Below are 19,911 nucleotides of genomic sequence, written 5' to 3'. Positions count from 1 at the left end.
CAAGACTCATTCCTTTCCAGTACAGCTGGTCAAACAGTATTTGCCAATAGTCTGGCTGATTTTGATTTTCCCAGCCAACTGATGAATAACTATTCCCGGTTGTTTTTCCAATTTTACAGATGGTTAGATCCCATTTGCCCGGGCACATTATTTACAAATACAATGTTATTTGTACTGGCAAATAATTTCCCCTACTATTTCCCATAGTGATTCCAGGGGTGCAGGAACAATTTGTATAGTGGGGGTGCTGAGAGCCACTGAACCAAACTGTAAACCCTGTCTATGATGGAAACCACTTCAAGCGGGGGGGGGGGGGGGGCGGCAACGGCAGCACCCTGAGCGCCCCTGGGGGTGGCTCCAGGCCTGGAATGCCGGGGCAGGGGGACCCCAGCTGAGACTCACTCCCTCTCCTCTGCCACTGCTCCCCTAGCTCCCTGGAGGGAGCTGTGCGCCCCCCTTGCCAGGATGCGGCTGGCCGTGAGAGGGGGCTGGGAGGCAGGAGGGGCACACGCTGATGGCTGCACGGGAAGGGGCTGGAGGGCAGAGTGGCCCCCAGGCTCACGGTGCCGGCTGGCTAGCGCCCCCGCCCCCACACAGCTGGGGTACGGGGGGCAGCCGCCAGAAGCGGGCGCGGCCGGGAGCCCGCGGCCTCTGATCTCCTCCCGTGCCCGGGTGTCTGGTTTCTGGCGGCGCGGAGCCCCCGCGGCCCGGCCCCGCCCCCGCCGCGGGAAGGGGGATATGAAGAGGAGCCGCCGCGGCTGCCGCTGCCGAGCGAGCAGACGAGTTGCCGGGGACGGACAGGGGCGCACGGGAGCCAGCGGACGGAGCAGCCCGGCGGGGCAAGGGAGGCTGCCCGAGGCGTGACAGCCGGAGCTCGCGGCACCTCCCCGGGAGGGAGCACGGCCGCCCCGCCAGCAGCGCCCAGCGATGGGACCCACCGTCCCCCCATGAGCGCGGGCGGGCGGCGGGGGCTTGGCGGAGTGGCGGGAGCGCTCCCCCGGCCGGAGGATCCGGCCGCACCTTCTGCCTGGGCCAGTGGCCCTGCCGGCGGCGCCCCCGGCTCGCCTCCTTCCGAGCCGCGCGGCGCTTCTCCTGCCCGCCTGGCCGGCAGCTCCGCGCGGAGCACGGGACCGTTCGCCTGCCACCCACCAGCCGGGCTGCTGGGAGCTGGAGGGAGCCCGAGAAGGCGAGGAGGAGGCGGTGGAGAGCTGGCAATGTCCCTTCCCTGTGGCAGCCTGGTTAGATACCTGTTCCCAGCCCTGCTCCTGCACGGTGAGTGCCCGAGGGGAGATTTGCCCTTGGGGTTAATGTCTCTTACGAGACTGTTGGAGGCTCCCTTCTCCCAGGATGGCTGCAAGGGAGGGGAGGCAGTGCAGCAGGGTGCTGCTGGCGTCAACGCAGGAGTTGGATACGATGGAGTTTTCCAGGGCGGGGAGTCGTGTGATTCGTTTCCAAGATCAACCCTGAGAAGAGCTCTCTCCCTCCCCCACGCCCTGTCGGATTTCCAAACGGTATCCTGAGAGAGGCTTTTTAAAAAACCCAAACCTAAATTGTGGTCGGTCTCAGGAGCGTTCCAGAGCCCGTTGGGTGACTCTTGATGCGGCCAAAAATGGTAGGAGGTTATGAAGGACTACGCTAGGCTCATCTGGGGGAAAGTTTCGTGTATGTTTACACCTGCCTTTCTTGGAAGTGGATAGTTAGTCCACATGGTTAAGTTTTCTTGTTGTGTCAGAGGGGAAGTATATCGATCTATAAAGTCAAAGCATACAGTGATTTCAGTTACTTTGCTTAAACCCTCATTGCTGAGAATCTTTCTTAATAAAACATTTCGACAAATTCTACAAACAGGATCACGTGGAAGGTGCCCCACCAGTTACCTATGAAGTTCTTGTTCATTATGTTAATTTAAAATTGATGTCTGTACCAGCTCTGGCACTGCATCCCATCTGGGGGCTCAATCCAATGCCGCTTTAAGAGGCTCTGAGTAAAATGCTACCCCTAATGAATTCAACCAGAGCTTTGCTATGGAGTTCAATAGGGCCAGGATTTCACCTGCAGGCTTTTCCTAAGAGATGTTCTTTGGATTTAGGAGTATTTATTGAGACATTTATTGAGAAAGATTGGATAACAGAATATGTTAGTACTGGGTTTAGTGCTCATAATAATTTGATTTAGAATGCAAAGGCTCTTTGGACCTGGTACTTTAAAATATGCCCACTTCTACTTTGACACTACCTAAACATATCACGAGAGTAAAAGTCTTCCGAAACAGCATTGTGGTGGGAACAGGGTTAATTTTAAGTGGTATGGGACAGAATGGTCAAGGCTGGGTGCATAAAGCCACATTTAGGCATCCAATTTTCAGAAGTGCTGAGCACCACAGTTTCAGTTTTTTTAAAGGCATTTGAGGGTGCTCAACACCAGTGAAAATTAGGCTATTTAATTCGGTGCCTAAATAAATATTTAGAGGCCTCCCTTTATGCACCCATGTTTGAAAATTTTGGTGAGATATTCCTCTGAAAGAGTGTCTCAACTTATTCAGGTTTCAGAGTAGCAGACATGTTAGTCTGTATTCGCAAAAAGAAAAGGAGCACTTGTGGCACCTTAGAGACTAACAAATTTATTTGAGCATAAGCTTTTGTGAGCTACAGCCGAGCTGTAGCTCATGAAAGCTTTTGCTCAAATAAATTTTAGTCTCTAAGGTGCCACAAGTACTCCTTTTCTTTCAACTTACTCAGTTACATCAGCATTTTGAGGACTGTACCTAATACTGAAGTATTCTGCAGCATCCAGCCTTCTTCAATAAACTTCCTCAGGTCCCAAAATCTACTTTTAAAAGGAGGTGCCTCTTTCAAGTATACTAAAACTGTGCATCCCACTGGATCCAGCCTTAGAATAGGGGACCGGAGTCAGAACTTTAAAGTGCTGCTTAAAATTGTCTGTTTTGAAGTGGGGATTGTCTTTCTTTATGTTTGTACAGTTTTAAGCTAAACAGACGGTGCTCAATAAGTTTGTGTGTTTTATTTTTATAGAGAGAGCATTTGCTCACTTCTCACAGCTCACCTCCAAAATATATAGACTATGTAAACAAGTCTAGTTGAGCCAGACCTGCCTGGACGCCAAGGTGTACCTTAAAACTCTGTGATCTGGGAATCTAAAAGTCAAAATGGAAGGTTTGAAGTTAGAGAGTAAAGAGAGAAGTTATAATTATAGGGTTGACTACCAGCCTCATCTGCTTGGAATTACAGAGCAGTTTTAAACTTTGGCTGAAATGAGAAACAAATCAGGGCCTATGATCAGATCAAAATAACAGCTGCCGAAAGAAGATGAAACAGGAAAATCATCTATTTTTTCCATCTGCAGTTATGTATCACAAAACAAAATATACTTAGTCAAATACTGTTTAGAAAGAAATAACTTGAAAACCTGTTCGTGAACATATACATATAAGTAACATAGGGACTGAAGCGAAGATTTATTGTGGGAAAAATATTGCCCCCTTGGGCTGAGATAGAAACAAACTGGGATACAATGCCCAAAGATGTAGTTTAGCCTAATCTAGTCTTTGCCCATTCTATGTTTGATAATAATCTCTAAACATTCTAAATGTATTGCACCACCCTGGGCTTTTTTCCAAAGGTCTTTTAGATCACATAACTGTCTTCCAGTCAACTGGATTGCGCTTGGAAATCCAAGAGTCAATTAAGTGTGTGTGTGTATAGAAATAAGAATTAAAGCTTTTGTTTTCCCTTTTTAAATCAAAGTGCTGTTAGTTTTACTTCCATTAAATTAACAATGTAAATGCAGTATAAGACTCAAGCTCATATTTTCATTGCAACATAACTCCTAATATTATTGAGTTAACATTTTGAAAAACTTGTACTCATTAGTCAAAATGAAACCTGTAGAATGTCAAAAGAGGTTTGCAGCTGGAAGTTGTCCATTATCAGTATTTCTTTGCTTCTATGAAAAGCCACAAAAGTTGCAGATGTCAAATGCTGCAAACATTCAGCTCTAGAAAAATTGATTAATCAGACCTATACTAAAGTGGATTCAAAACAAAATGGCTAATTTATTTTGCAAATGACTAATTTATGTTACAAATGTGAGGAAATTACCATAGATTATTTCTGAATATGTGATTGTTAAAGTAGCATGTTAAAAAATTTAATAATTGGTTCCTTATATGATAACATCCCCCACTAAAATATTCAGTTTTAATTACATTTATTCAGTCAGGACTGTTAGAGTTTTCATGGCAGAATTCATTGTTTATGCAAAACTAAATTAATACATAAAAGTGCTCCAATAGTGTCACTGAAATTGGTTGGATAGAAGTGTTTTGTTTCCTTTCTTGCCTCAAATTCATTAAAATACAATGAAATTTATAAGAAAATATGTCCCCATATACATAGGGATGGGCAAGGCGTGGGTGTGAGCTGTGGGATGTATGTTCCCTTTAGTAAAATAACTGAATTCAGTTAGGATTTAGGAGAGGAGAAATCCGAAAGAGAGTTCCCTCTGTTCAGTGCGTACTATATCAAGCATGGAGGTAGATGAAGAGAGAAAGAAAAAAATAAGTAGTTGTGGTCTGAACTCCACTTTCAGTTAAAATAAAATGTAAATCCAAAGTAACTCTATTGACTTTCAGTGGATTTATAATAAATTTACATTGGTGCAACAGAGCTGGATTTTGTGCTATGTGTATATACATAGAACATTTTGAAATAGAGAGAGTGTCTGTAAACTTAAAAATAAATCAATGAATGATGCAGAAATAAAATTTTCAGGTATTCAAGACAAGAGTAATACTTTGTTATTAACGCAACTTTTGTACAGTAGTTATATTTGTAGTGTATGCTTCCTAAGCATAGATTGCATGATTACTTTGGTATAGGATCCTGTCCTATAGTATTTACTCAAACTCCAATAAGTTTAGTGGTAGTTTTGCTTGAGTTTTTCACTAAATTTGTACGTAGAATAGAACAGTGGTGCAGGAACAATTTTTATAGTGGGGGTGCTGAGAGCCATTTAACCGAACTGTAAATCCTGTATATAAAGGAAACCCCTTCAAGCCAGGGGGTGCGGCAGTACCTCTAGTTCCAGCACCTATAGTATAGAATAGATGTGCGTGGATCTGAATTTTGCAGACATCTGTGGTATAGATTAACATACATTTGCTTGAAAAAGGGCAAAGTCACTCTACTTTACGTATTGTGTTGCATTTAGGGTCCAATTTTCCCTCCTGGCAGTCAATAGCTAAGCTCCCATTGACCTTAGTGGAAGCAGACTTGAACCCTTAACGGTTCACAGAAATACACACTAGAGATACCACCGCTTTTTCTTCATTCAGTGATGGTGGTCCATTCTAGTACAAAATTTAATTCAACATTACAGAGCTCATTATTTTATAAAACCGCTTAAAAAGTTTTATATGAAACAACAGAATGTGAAAACTATATGAACCCACAATTATCCTACTCTCATACACTGGTGGGAATTTATCGTTGTGCCATTGGACTCAGGTTTGATTGCTATATTTTTTATTTTTTTTTATGTACAGCACCTGTGTGCCTTTTGGTAGATGGTGCTTAAGTGAAATTAAAGGGCACTCTCAATGAATTTATCATGATATTTAAATTAATTTGTTATACAGTATTTTATAACAATGCCTTGAAAGCATAACTCTAAAGAGTTGTAAACTTTTCTCCTTACCAAATCCATTCATTCTTCCACCATGCATACCTACTTTGTTGTGAAGTGGCTCATAAGGAATACAGATCTGAGGACACTGATTCTGTTTTAAAGTAGAGAGCACAAATGCATCTACTTAAAAATTAAAGTAAAAGAATTTCAGTAGATTACCTCTGTGAAAAGTTATAGGGGCCTCAAGTTCTTACTGACATTACTCAATTGTTGACTGAAACAGGTGTTTTGGAAGAGTAAGCACTGAAGGCCTAACTCTCCCAGGTGCTGAGTGAACTGATTTCGCTAGGTTTTGAAGTTGTTCAGCCTCTCCTAAGAGATTCTCAGCCTATTTCGGTACTGGGCGTCGAGTAAGGACCTCAGGATTTGCACCATAAAATAACAGAAGATCTAATTCTGGGCCAGTCAGCTTTGATGGAGTTTCTAATTGTTACATCTTAAAATCCTTGTTTTGTATCTCTATTCAGTAACTTCACCATTATAAACTGGCATTTCCCTCCTATAAACTACAGGTCTGTTTGCAGACCTATATCTAAAAACTATGTACATACACAAGAAAGGTAATAGGTACATATGAAACAAAAGCACATCTTGTTATCTTTTACAGTTGTAAACTTCAACCTTCTCTGCCCCCAATCCTTTGTTTGTAATCCCTTGCTATGGTATGTCTAATTTAAATCCCAATCCTGTAAGGGTCCTTTGAAGTATAAAGCAATAATGGAGAAAAACATGGAAAGTAAACACAGACGAATTTGTTTGCCAATGGAACATTATATTCTCCATTGTAATTACACAAGTTTGTACTGTAATTAAAAAGCTGTCATAGAGGTTATCTAGCACTTTCCCACATCAAGAGATAACTGTTCTCTAATGTTAGTCTCTAACGTGCCACAAGTACTCCTTTTCTCTTTGTTCTCTAATGTATATTTATTTAATTATGCAGGGCAATTGACAAGATAAGTAAAAGTAAAAAAAGTAAAAACTAGATAGTTAACTAGTCAATTATTCTTCATCTGTTTGAAAGATTTTTATAATTTCAGACAAGTTCCAACTTGAAAATAGTTTGCTGCAGAAATAAAATACTAGTATTAAATGTGATTCCCTCCAAGGATGTAATGCTCAGAAATCATAGCAATTCAGCTTCCACGTGAGGTTGTTTATGTGAGAACGAGCTAAAAGGAAGCTATACTGGATTTACACTGGTGTGAATGAAGAAAGAGTTTGGCCCTATGTGTCTCAACTGATATAAATTAGGAACTTCCCAGTTATCAGACACGCCAATCCAGATCTAGGTTTGAATCTTGTTTGCCGTTCCAATTTAACTGTCTAATAGGCCACATTTGAAATCTGAACATGAGAAATTCAGGGTCTCGATTTTGAAACTTCAAGTGTTTGAAGCCAAAGTTTTGATGCAGCTCATTATAGATATATTGGTCCAGAGTTTGCTGTCAGTTACACTTAAATCCGGTTTAAATCCATAGCTATTTAATGGATTTTGAAAGAGTTACTCTAGTGTAAATCTGGTGTAATTGAGAGCAAAATTTGGTCTAAGAATTCAGATCTAGATCCTTTGAGTTTGAGCAAAACTCTAGTTGTAGAATCATAGTCGTAGGACTTGAAGGGACTCAAGAGGTCGTCTAGTCCAGTCTCCTGTGCTCATGGCAGGACTAAGTGTTATCTAGACCATCCCTGACAGGTGTTTGTCTAACTCTTAAAAATATCCAATGATAAAAATCTCCATTCCACACCTCCCTAGACAATTTATTCCAATGCTTAACCGTCCTGACAGGAAGTTTTTCCTAATGTCCAACCTAAACTGTCCTTGAAGCAATGGGCTTAAATTGAAGCTTGTCCTATCCTCAGAGGTTAAGGAGAATGATTTTTCTCCCTCCTCCTTGTAACAACCTTTTATGTATTTGAAAACAATTATATGTCCCCTCTCAATCTTCTCTTCTCCAGACTAAACAAACCCAGTTTTTTAAATCTTCTCTCATAGGTCATGAGACTCCAGTTGAGGCCTGTCATAAATATGAAAGGAAGGGTAACAACCTTCCTGTATACAGTACTATAAAATCCCTCCTGGCCAGAGGCACAATATCCTTTTACCTGTAAAGAGTTAAGAAGCTCAAGTAACCTGGCTGGCACCTGACCAAAAGGACCAATAAGGAGACAAGATACTTTCAAATCTTGGGGGGGTAGGTGGAAGGCTTTTGTCTGTCTGTTCTGAGTGCTTGCCGGAGAGAGATCAAGAAAGCAAGCAATCCAACTCCATTTGAATTAGTAAGTACTAGCAAGGAAATGCGTTAGTTTACTTTTGTTTTGGCTTGTGATTTTCTCTGTGCTGAGAGGAAGGTGTATTCCTGGTTTTCTTTTTGTAACTTTAAAGTTTTTGCCCAGGGGGAAATCCTCTGTGTTTTAAATCTGATTGCCTTGTGAGATTAGCTTCCCTTCTAATTTAGAGAGGTGCTTCTTTTACCTTTTTTCTTTCTAATAAAGTTCTGTTTCTTTTAAGAGCCTGACTGATTTCTCTATTGTCCTAAGACCCAGGGGTTTGGGTCTGTGATCACTTTATAACCAATTGGTTAGGATATTATTCTCAGGCCTCCCCAGGAATGGGGGTGTAAGGGCTTGGGGGAATAGGAACTCCAAGTGGTCCTTTCCCTGATTCTTTGTTAAATCACTTGGTGGTGGCTGCATACCCTCCAAGGGCAAAAAGTTTATGCCGTGGGGAAGTTTTACCCTAAGCTGGTAGAAATAAGCTTAGAGGGTCTTTCATGCAGGTCCCCTACATGGCTCTGGGAAGAAGGATAAAGGAGTTTGAGGCACAAGTGGTGTTCTTGTCCATCCTCCCCCTGGAAGGAAAAGGCCTGGGTAGAGACCGTCGAATCATGGATGTCAACGAACGGCTACGCAGGTGGTGTCGGAGAGAAGGCTTTGGATTCTTTGACCATGGGATGGTGTTCCAAAAAGGAAGAGTGCTTGGCAGAGACAGGCTCCACCTAACGAAGAGAGGGAAGAGCATCTTCACAAGCAGGCTGGCTAACCTAGTGAGGAGGGCTTTAAACTAGGTTCACTGGGGGAAGGAGACCAAAGCCCTGAGGTAAGTGGGGACGTGGGATACCAGGAGGAAGCACAAGCAGGAGAGCACGAGAGGGGAGGGCTCCTGCCTCATACTAAGAAAGCAGGACAAACAGCAAGTTATCTCAAGTGCCTATACACAAATGCAAGAAGCCTGGGAAACAAGCAGGGAGAACTGGAAGTCCTGGCACAGTCAAGGAATTATGATGTGATTGGAATAACAGAGACTTGGTGGGATAACTCATATGACTGGAGTACTGTCATGGATGGATATAAACTGTTCAGGAAGGACAGGCAGGGCAGAAAAGGTGGGGGAGTTGCTTTGTATGTAAGAGAGCAGTATGACTGCTCAGAGCTCCGGTATGAAACTGCAGAAAAACCTGAGTCTCTGCATTAAGTTTAGAAGTGTGAGCAACAAGGGTGATGTCGTGGTGGGAGTCTGCTATAGACCACCAAACCAGGGGGATGAGGTGGACAAGGCTTTCTTCCGGCAACTAACGGAAGTTACTAGATCGCAGGCCCTGGTTCTCGTTGGAGACTTCAGTCACCCTGATATCTGCTGGGAGAGCAACACAGCAGTGCACAGACAATCCAGGAAGTTTTTGGAAAGTGTAGGGGACAATTTCCTGGTGCAAGTGCTGGAAGAACCAACTAGGGGCAGAGCTCTTCTTGACCTCCTGCTCACAAACCAGGAAGAATTAGTAGGGAAAGCAAAAGTGGATGGGAACCTGGGAGGCAGTGACCATGAGATGGTTGAGTTCAGGATCCTGACACAAGGAAGAAAGGAGAGCAGCAGAATACGGACCCTGGACTTCAGAAAAGCAGACTTTGACAACCTCAGGGAACTGATGGGCAGGATCCCCTGGGAGAATAACATGAAGGGGAAAGGAGTCCAGGAGAGCTGGCTGTATTTTAAAGAATCCTGATTGAGGTTACAGGGACAAACCATCCCGATGTATAGAAAGAATAGTAAACATGGCAGGCGACCAGCTTGGCTTCACAGTGAAATCCTTGCTGATCTTAAACACAAAAAAGAAGCTTACAAGAAGTGGAAGATTGGACAAATGACCAAAAATATTGCTCGGGCATGCAGGAAGGCCCTGAAATCAGGAAGGCCAAATAACACCTGGAGTTGTAGCTAGCAAGAGATCTTAAGAGTAACAAGAAGGGTTTCTTCAGGTATGTGAGCAACAAGAAGAAAGTCAAGGAAAGCGTGGGCCCCTTTACTGAATGAGGGAGGCAACCTAGTGACCGAGGATGTGGAAAAAGCTAATGTACTCAATGCTTTTTTTGCCTCTGTCTTCATGAACAAGGTCAGCTCCCAGACTCCTGCACTGGGCAGCTCAGCATGGGGAGGAGATGACCAGCCCTCTGTGGAGAAAGTAGTGGTTTGGGACTATTTAGAAAAGCTGGACGAGCACAAGTCCATGGGGCCGGATGCGCTGCATCCGAGAGTGCTAACGGAGTTGGCGGATGTGATTGCAGAGCCATTGGCCATTATCTTTGAAAACTCATAGCGATCGGAAGAGGTCCCGGACAACTGGAAAAAGGCTAATGTAGTGCCAATCTTTAAAAAAGGGAAGGAGGAGGATCCTGGGAACTACAGGCCAGTCAGCCTCACCTCAGTCCCCAGAAAAATCATGGAGCAGGTCCTCAAGGAATCACTTCTGAAGCACTTAGAGGAGAGGAAAGTGATCGGGAACAGTCAGCATGGATTCACCAAGGGCAAGTCATGCCTGACTAATCTAATTGCCTTCTGTGACGAGTAACAGGCTCTGTGGATGAGGGGAAAGCAGTGGACGTGTTTGTTCCTTGACTTTAGGAAAGCTTTTGACACGGTCTCCCACAGTATTCTTGCCAGCAAGTTAAAGAAGTATGGGCTGGATGAATGGACTATAAGGTGGATAGAAAGCTGGCTAGATTGTTGGGCTCAACGGGTAGTGATCAATGGCTCCATGGCTAGATGGCAGCCGGTATCAAGTGGAGTGCCCCAAGGGTCGGTCCTAGGGCCGGTTTTGTTCAATATCTTCATTAATGATCTGGAGGATGGTGTGGATTGCACCCTCAGCAAGTTTGCAGATGACACTAAACTGGGCTGAGAGGTAGATATGCTGGAGGATAGGGATAGGATACAGAGGGACCTAGACAAATTGGAGGATTGGGCCAAAAGAAATCTGATGAGGTTCAACAAAGCCAAGTGCAGAGTCCTGCACTTCGGACAGAAGAATCTCATGCACTGCTACAGACTAGGGACCGAATGTCTAGGCAGCAGTTCTGCAGAAAAGGACCTAGGGATTACAGTGGACGAGAAGCTGGATATGAGTCAGTGTGCCCTTGTTGCCAAAAAGGCCAATGGCATTTTGGGATGTATAACTAGAGGCATTGTCAGCAGATCGAGGGACTGGTTAGGCCTTATCAGAGTTCTCTCCCCACTCTGAACTCTAGGGTACAGATCATAGCATCATAGAATATCAGGACTGGAAGGTACCTCAGGAGGTCATCTAGTCCAACCCCCTGCTCAAAGCAGGGCCAATCCCCAACTAAATCATCCCAGCCAGGGCAGTGATCGTTCCCCTCTATTTGACATCGGTGAGGCCTCATCTGGAGTACTGTGTCCAGTTTTGAGCCCCACACCACAAGAAGGATGTGGAAAAATTGGAAAATGTCCAGCAGAGGGTAACAAAAATGATTAGGGGACTGGAACACATGACTTATGAGGAGAGGCTGAGGGAACTGGGATTGTTTAGTCTGTGGAAGAGAAGAATGAGGGGGGATTTGATAGCTGCTTTCAACTACCTGAAAGGTGGTTCCAAAGAGGATGGATCTAGACTGTTCTCAGTGGTAGCAGATGACAGAATGAGGAGTAATGGTCTCAAGTTGCAGTGGGGGAGGTTTAGGTTGGATATTAGGAAAAACTTTTTCACTAGGAGGGTGGTGAAACACTGGAATGTGTTACCTAGGGAGGTGGTGGAATCTCCTTCCTTAGAAGTTTTGAAGGTCAGGCTTGACAAAGCCCTGGCTGGGATGATTTAGTTGGGGATTGGCCCTGCTTTGAGCAAGGGGTTGGACTAGATGACCTCCTGAGGTACCTTCCAGTCCTGATATTCTATGATGCTATGATCTGTACCCTAGAGTTCAGAGTGGGGAGAGAACTCTGATAAGGCCTAACCAGCACTGAGTAGAGCAGAAGAATTACTTGTGTCTTGGTTACAACGCTCCTGCTAATATATCCTAGAATGATGTTTGCTTTTTTTTGCAATGGTGTTACACTTTTGACTCCTATTTAGCTTGTGATCCACTATGACCCCCAGATCCTTTCCTAGGCAATCATTTCCCGTTTTGTATGCGTGCAACTGATGGCTCCTTCTTAAGTGGAGTACTTTGCATTTGTCCTTCTTATTGAATTTCATCCTATTTACTTCAGACTATTTCTCCAGTTTGTTCTGATCATTTTGAATTTTAATCCTATCCTCCAAAGCACTCACAACCCCTCCTGGCTTGGTATCATCTGCAAACTTTAGAATTGTACTTTCTATTCCATTATCTAAATCATTGATGAAGATATTGAACAGAACCGAATCCAGAGCTGATCCCTGCAGGACCCCACTTGATATCCTCTTCCAGCTTGACTGTGAACCACTGCTAACTACTCTCTGGGAATGGCTTTCCAACCAGTTATGCACCCACCTTATAGTAGCTCCATCTAAGTCCTATTTCCCTAATTTGTTTATGAGAAAGTCATGCGAGACTTATCAAAAGCCTTACTAAAGTCAAGATACACCATATCTACCACTTCCCTATTTTTGTTGCAAATGTATCTCATATTAATATTTATTCACTGAAAACTGAAATTGAATATGTAATAATAGAAGACTTTCTGCAAAATTGCTCATAGAATACTTTTTCTTACCAGCCTTTGGACCTAATACTGTTATCCAACTGAATATACTGCCAACATCTTAATACTTGTAAACAATTTATTTTACTCTCAGTTGATTGCTTAAGAACTTGAAAATAACTTGTTTTCCTTTCTTCATCTAGAAAATACTGGCTATTTTTTCTACTTGAGTTTCTCATGGAGCTGCAATTATTAGGAGTTTCTTATTTTACTTTTTGACTTACTGTCTTGTTTACGTACCAACGTGATGAGTGATGCCATCTTTGTAACTAGTGTTCATTAGATAACTGAAACTACAAAGCCAAAAGAAGTTTTTATGGCATTATTTTTGTGGGTCATATTTAAAATGTGGATCTTGTTTGAAATCTTTCAAATATCTCAGGAATAGATTGGTAATTACCCCTCTGATAATTGGTAATTTTTGTGTTTTGGTTTTTTTTTTAAAAAAAAGAGACATATCAGATCCAGAAGATAATTCCTAATTTATAATAAGTTTAAGGTAAGTCAAATCCAGAGTCTAAATTACTTACATGCCCCTTTCATTGTTTATCATTTCCTTAGCTATCTTGCAACAGACATATGTATAGATTGTGAAACCCCCTTATTTGCCTCTGTTGTAGAAAGTAGCACATTTGGATCCCTTTCAATGAAAGCCAAAGCTCTAAGTATACAGAAATTATGTTTTGGTCTCCAATGTTGTTTAAAAGTGGTCTTTTAAATTAACTTCCACATTTTTCAATTTCACAAAAGCACAGTTAACCATGAGGCTGCCAACATCTTTCCATTTTATATCAACCAAAGGAATACTATGAAGTTAATGGGACTACTCACTGCTTAAAGCTGAACACATCCTTAAGTGCTTTGCCTAAAAAGCATTTTAAAAGACTATTTTACATGTTGTACTGCAACATACCTTAATACACCAAAGTAATCCTAAAATCCAATAATCATGTGGTTTTTTTTCCTTGTAAATTAGGATGGTATATTTTTCAAAGCAAATAATTACTTGCCTATCCCAGTGTGCCATGCTCCAACTCTCTTCTTTTAAATTGCTCATGAAAACCCACTCCTTCCATTAAGCCTTCAAATGCTAAGCCACGTTGCTGTGATCTAGCAGCAATATCTAAACATATTTTTGTGTGCTGTACAGCACCAAGGAAAATGTCAAAGCTGAATAAATAAATGAATAATGTATTTCATCAACACATTTGCTCTTTATGCAATTTGAATCATGGATCCCTTTTTCCTTAATGAAAATGCACCAGGCGGATTTTTTGTTTATTTAGAATGTGTCATTACCTTCAGAGTATCCTTAACCTGTGGATTCTCACTGCAGAAGGAGGAGGAGAAGGAAAACATACTGCTGCAAAACTTCCCTCTGTGTGTAGAAAAGCATACAAGGAGATAAATGGTGCTCAAAGGGGATCTTGTATCCTACCCATGTCCATACTATATCATACTCTTTCAAGCCTCTGACAGCATCCAGGAATGGGAACAAGCACACTTAGGTTATATCCAGGAAGGACAGATGTGTAAAGGCAGTGGCATGGTTGTTTACCAGGCCATTTACTGATGTGTCAAAGGCTGGGATGGAGAGCCAAAAGGGAACAATGTTTGACAAATGTATCTGATCTTAAGGTGATCTAAAGAGGAAGTACGATCCCACATCTGGGTACTTTTGAACAATGACACGTACAAAGATGCAGAAAGGTGCAAGCACTGAGACCCTTATTATTGTGCTGATTAGATGGGATGGGTGGAGCAGTGAGATTTGTAACTTGTCCATATGCAGAACCAATAGATGAGACTGTGTTTTGACACAATATGGGAAAGTTAAGGTATAAAATGCTACCAACCCAATGCTGAGCAATGCGGAATTTATTATAAAATCACTAGACATATTGCAAGTGTTTCTGAATTATTAATTACATATTTCTGATCTTCACATAGTTGTTTTCAACTGTGGTTCATCTGCATAGCTGTTAAAGCAGTAATGGGTAGTCATTTTAATAAAACAGTGGCCGTCTTCTAATCAGTAATCTAAGATTCATATTTGTTCATCTGTTAATCCGAGATGTGCTTTTCTCTTGACCCATATTTTCCTACACCTTATATAGCATGCAGCCTAAAGGAGTGCAAGAAGCATTCTTTCTTACACTACATATTCATTTTGTTTGATTAATTTTGTGTAGAAAGATTGCTGGTGAGCTTCCTATGTAAGTATTACTAGAAACCAAAATTACTGAGTGCTAGAGATAAAATTAGCTTTAGAAATTCCTTTTTCCCTGAAAATAGCAGAATCCGCCTTTAATTGACCACCTCAATCATCACAGAGGCTTCCTGTGTACAGAGGCTGTGTTTTTGAATATCTGTTTTCCTTTGACTTTAAAACGTGGCCTTTATTTGCAAGTTTATTATAGAACCATTCAAATTAGAGGTGGGCCCAAGCTGCAAAGATCACATCTGGATCTGGATCCAGCTTTCCCACAGTTACAGAGGTGCTTGGGTCCAGGATTTGGGGTTGTCCTCTGTCTGAAAGACAGACATAAGAACCAGTTGTGAAGTTCAAATCCAGATCCACACTTCAGAGGTATTTGAATCCAGAGTTTTGGTTCTGGTTCTGTTCTCATTTTACAACACTAGTGAAATTTAATCAGGATTTGTAATTTGTTGGCAGAAAGGGATATCTTCCAATAATATCTTTCTTTTTTCCCCCCACATGGAACAAGTAATATAATCGATTCTTTCCCCAAGCACATAATATTGCTAAGCGAGTGATGTGTTAGCACTGTTACTCAACCTGCTTTACTGTGTGTGTCTATCAGTCATCCTTGCCAGAATCCCCTGGTAACTTACACTTTTATTTCCCAGGGCTGGGAGAGGGTTCTGCCCTTCTTCATCCAGACAGCAGATCCCACCCTCGATCTTTAGAGAAGAGTGCATGGAGGGCTTTCAAGGAATCACAGTGTCCTCACATGCTGAAACATCTTCACAATGGAGCCCGAATCACTGTGCAAATGCCTCCCACCATTGAAGGACATTGGGTCTCTACTAGGTAAGGATAACAAAAAAAATGCTTGAGTGACTTGGGGGGGAAATATCTACAAATGTAAAAGCATTTTTCATAGATACTTAGAATGATAGATATTTTAGTTGTATGACAGAATAGCATGCTGTAAAGCTACCTTGTTATACACCACTTAGCAGTCTGCGTCTTAAACAGTAAGGAATGCAATGTTTTCTAAACCTTTTTTTATTTAGAAAGAACAAAGTATTGTTAAAACCTGCTTATCTGAATATTGCACTGTATTATAAGTCTTTGTACAGTATATCTAATGAATGGATCCTTGTTTTTAAGAGCTTTTGCATGAACAAATTTCATTAGCAAATTAAATTAAGAAACTTTCTTTCATCAGCCCAAGCATGTGCAAGTTTCTTATCTGTACATCATGATGACATTCAGTCAGACTGAGATTTCATTTCCAGTGTCTCAGCTGTAATATTCATCAACTTATTTTAAATGATTTTCTTAGACTGTTTTGGGGGTTTTAAGATGTTTATGGGGCCCAATCCTGTAATCGTTACTCAGACAAAGCTACAACAGAACTCAATGAACGTGGTTCCTGAGTAATGACTGCTGGATTTGGCCTGTTCCTGAAATTATTCCTGAAAACTCCTATAGATTTCAGTGGGAGCTCTGCGTGTGGAGCAATTGCAGGATAACAATAGAATCTTTTCTGACTATCCTAAGCAGATAAGCCACAAAGGGTTTAAACAGACAAGCTGCAAACTTTACTTCTATTACTATTGTAACTTTTTCAGTTACTGTACTTTATATTCACTGTTTTATAACAAACCCAAAGCTACAGCATGTTCACAGTAGCTAATACACTTTCTTAATGGAAAAGTTATGTGACCTTTAGTCTAATAAATAAGTCAGTAAGTTATTTTATGTTTAATGAAACCCTTTTTGGATGGGATTTAATGCTCTCCTGTGAAATGTGTAGCAAGAGTTCCTTAATAGTTTTTTGCCTACACTTTCTTATTAGTAGAGTGGAACCACTTAAATGACTGACCAAAGAATACATTTTCCACACACATGTATAGATATACACCAAAAAAGTGAGGTCCTGATCCAAAGCCCATTAAAGTCAGTGGGAGTTTTTCCATTTATTTCAGTAGACTTTAGACTAGGCCCTGAAACCCTAAAACTATTATCTTATTATAAGGGGAGCAACCCCTCTATTTAGGTTACCTAGCACTTTTCAGGGGTCTTGTGAAAGAAGGCAGTATGTGATCATGCAACTGAAGCCTTTATCATAACACGTACGCGCAAGGGTGATGAATCAAGGTTTGCATGGGCAACCTAAATTCTGGTACTTACTAATTTTCAGCAGCTTGACTTTGAAACCTAAACAACATTCTTCTAAAATAGTTTTTTCTCTATGATCATACAATATGTCTGTGTAAAGAATAAGTTCTCAACACACTAAATGAAAAATGAATTGAAAATTGACCTGAAAAGTATAATCTTCTGAGCTTATAATTCTTATTAAATTTACTATTTTTGAAAAATATTTGTTAAGCAGCCTGGATGACACCCAAGAGAGTTTTTTCAAAGACACAAAGGGGAGCTTCGCAAAAAGAAAAGGAGTACTTGTGGCACCCTAGAGACGAACAAATTTATTTGAGCATAAGCTTTCGTGAGCTACAGCTCACTTCATCAGATGCATGTGAGCTGGGAGCCTCGCCCCCTTTGTGCCTTTGAAAATCTTCCCCAAGACTAACAATTTAGCCTCTCACCTCTAGGTCACACATTCAGGTGGCAAAAAAGCATTACCATCTGATGGCTGTTCAGTAGCCTGTGAGTTGGTAGTTTGAGTCCAAACTCTGCTGAGCTGGTGTCACATTACTCTCTATATATAATATATAAATTTACACTAAGTGTTTAGGAAGTTTGCACAGCTGCTACCAATACTGTACCTGTTCTGTGGTCAGTTAAGGTGCTTCATAGTTCAGTGCTCTTGTCTTTTCTCTAAATTCACTATTTTTTTTTTTAAAGGAAATATTTATTTGTTTTGTAGCCACTTCCTCTGAGGAAGAACTGCTTTACATGACAGTCCTGAGACAAAACTGAAAATATAAACATTTTTTTTTAAAAAGGAGAAGATTAAACATTCAAACTAATATGGTCAAAGTTAAGCTTCATATTTAATAATCATGTAATCCTAGAAAGAAAATATATTTGATAAAATGACAGATTGGGGGTAAATTTTTTCCTAGGAGCAACTATACATAAAACTACACTTTTTTTTTTTTCCTTCCAATTTAAAGCAGTGTTAGCTAAAGAGAGGACATAAGAGCTCATTATTCCAGTTGTGCGAGTGATAAAAAAGGAGGAAGAGGAAGGGCTGCCCAGAGATTAACATAGGAACCTGGGACTTGGGAAAACCCAAGTTCAGTTCCCTCCTCAGTCACAGACTTTCTTTGTTACTTTGGGCGATTCATTTAATTTCTTCTGTGCCTGAGTTCTCCATCTGTAAAATGAAGGTGATAGTACTTCCTTACCTCATGGGTTGGGCCCTACCAAATTCACAGTCCATTTTGGTCAATTTCATGGACAGAGGATTTTAAAAATCATAAATTTTATTATTTCAGCTATTTAAATCTGCAATTGCACAGTGTTGTAATTGAAGGGGTCCTAATCCAAAAAGGAGTTTGGGGGGGGGGTTGCAAGGTTTATTGTAGGGGGTGTTGCGGTACCGCTACCCTTACTTCTGCGCGGCTGCTGATGGCAACACTGCCTTCAGAGCTGGAGAGCAGCGGCTGCTGGCCAGGAGCCCAGCTCTGAAGGCAGAGTTGCCGCCAGCAGCAGTGCACAAGTAAGGATGGCATGATATGGTACTGCCACCCTTACTTCTGCGCTGCTGCCTGCAGAGCTGGGCCATCATTCAGCAGCTGACACACTCTGGCCACCCAGCTTTTAAGGCAGCAGCGCAGAAATAAGGGTGTCATGGTATGGTATGCACTTACTTCTGCGCTGCTGCTGGCGGGGCACTGCCTTCAGAGCTGGGCATCTGGTCAACAGCTGCCGCTCCCCAACCACCGAGCTCTGAAGGCAGCACAAAAATAAGGGTGGCAATACCGCAACCTCTGTAAAATAACCTTGTGACCCCCGCCCTGCATCTCCCTTTTGGGTCAGGACCCCCAATTTGAGAAACATTGGTCTCCCCCATGAAATCTGTATATAGTACAGGGTAAAAGCACACAAGACCAGATTTCACAGGGGAAGGACCGTTTTCATTTTTCATGGCCATGAATTAGATAGGGCCCTACTCATGAGGGCATTGTGAGGATAAATTATATTAAAGACTGTGAGGAGCTCAGATACTAGTCATAGTTGCTATGTAGATACTATAGGTAGTTGAGTGGTATAAAAAGATAATGTATTTAAGAGGTTTCTACAGTACTAGTGCAGCACTAATATACTAGTGCACACTATAAGAATTTGGCCATCTTATTAATTGTAGCATGATAGTGTGGTGTAGATCTCTACAATTTTGTTTTATATTATTTTCAATCCTCCTACAGCTGTGAAGTTAGATCAGGCCCAGAGTTTATCACAAGATCCTATAGATTCTACCACAACAACACATTCAAGGCCTACCAATTTTATTACGGAGGTAACCGCTGCACAAACCCTACCTACACCTTAGTTATCCGTGGTAAAATTCGTCTTCGTCAAGCATCCTGGATCATCCGAGGGGGAACTGAAGCCGATTACCAGTTACATAACATTCAGATCATCTGCCACAGCGAAGCAGTAGCCGAAAAACTACGTGAGTTGGTGAACCGTACGTGTCCTGGATTTGTACCAGACAACAATCCCTGGGAGCAGGATGTGAGCTACAATTTATGGAGAGAAGAGAATGGATGTGAATGCACCAGAGCTCTTAATTTTGCCATGCATGAACTTCAACTGATCCGAGTAGAGAAGCAGTATCTACATCATAATTTAGATCACCTAGTGGAGGAGCTATTTCTTGGAGACATCCACACTGATGCTACTCAAAGGATGTACTATCGGCCTTCTAGTTACCAGCCTCCTCTTCAAAATGCAAAGGTACATTCACTTTATATTTTGACAAAAGAAGCCAACCAAATTCAGGATCTTTTATGAATGAACCTAAAATCCCTGAATAACCTAAAATCCCACTGTTGTTCTAGAA

General features: G+C 41.7%; 1 protein-coding gene across 1 annotated transcript in view; it reads left to right on the top strand.

Annotated features, from left to right (window-relative positions):
• Positions 1–592: 592 nt before the first annotated feature.
• Positions 593–19,911, top strand: part of APCDD1 (APC down-regulated 1) — a 39,766-nt gene continuing 20,447 nt past the window's right edge. Inside the window, exons 1-3 of the mRNA XM_048840250.2 lie at positions 593–1,272; positions 15,554–15,737; positions 19,274–19,805. Coding sequence (XP_048696207.1) covers positions 948–1,272; positions 15,554–15,737; positions 19,274–19,805 — 1,041 coding nt within the window. The 5' untranslated portion in view covers positions 593–947. The remainder of the gene's footprint in view (positions 1,273–15,553; positions 15,738–19,273; positions 19,806–19,911) is intronic.

This window comes from Caretta caretta, chromosome 2, assembly GCF_965140235.1.
Source record: "Caretta caretta isolate rCarCar2 chromosome 2, rCarCar1.hap1, whole genome shotgun sequence".
Lineage (NCBI taxonomy): Eukaryota > Metazoa > Chordata > Testudines > Cheloniidae > Caretta > Caretta caretta.
Note: the sequence above shows the minus strand (reverse complement) of the source record. Positions and strands in the feature narration are given on the sequence as shown.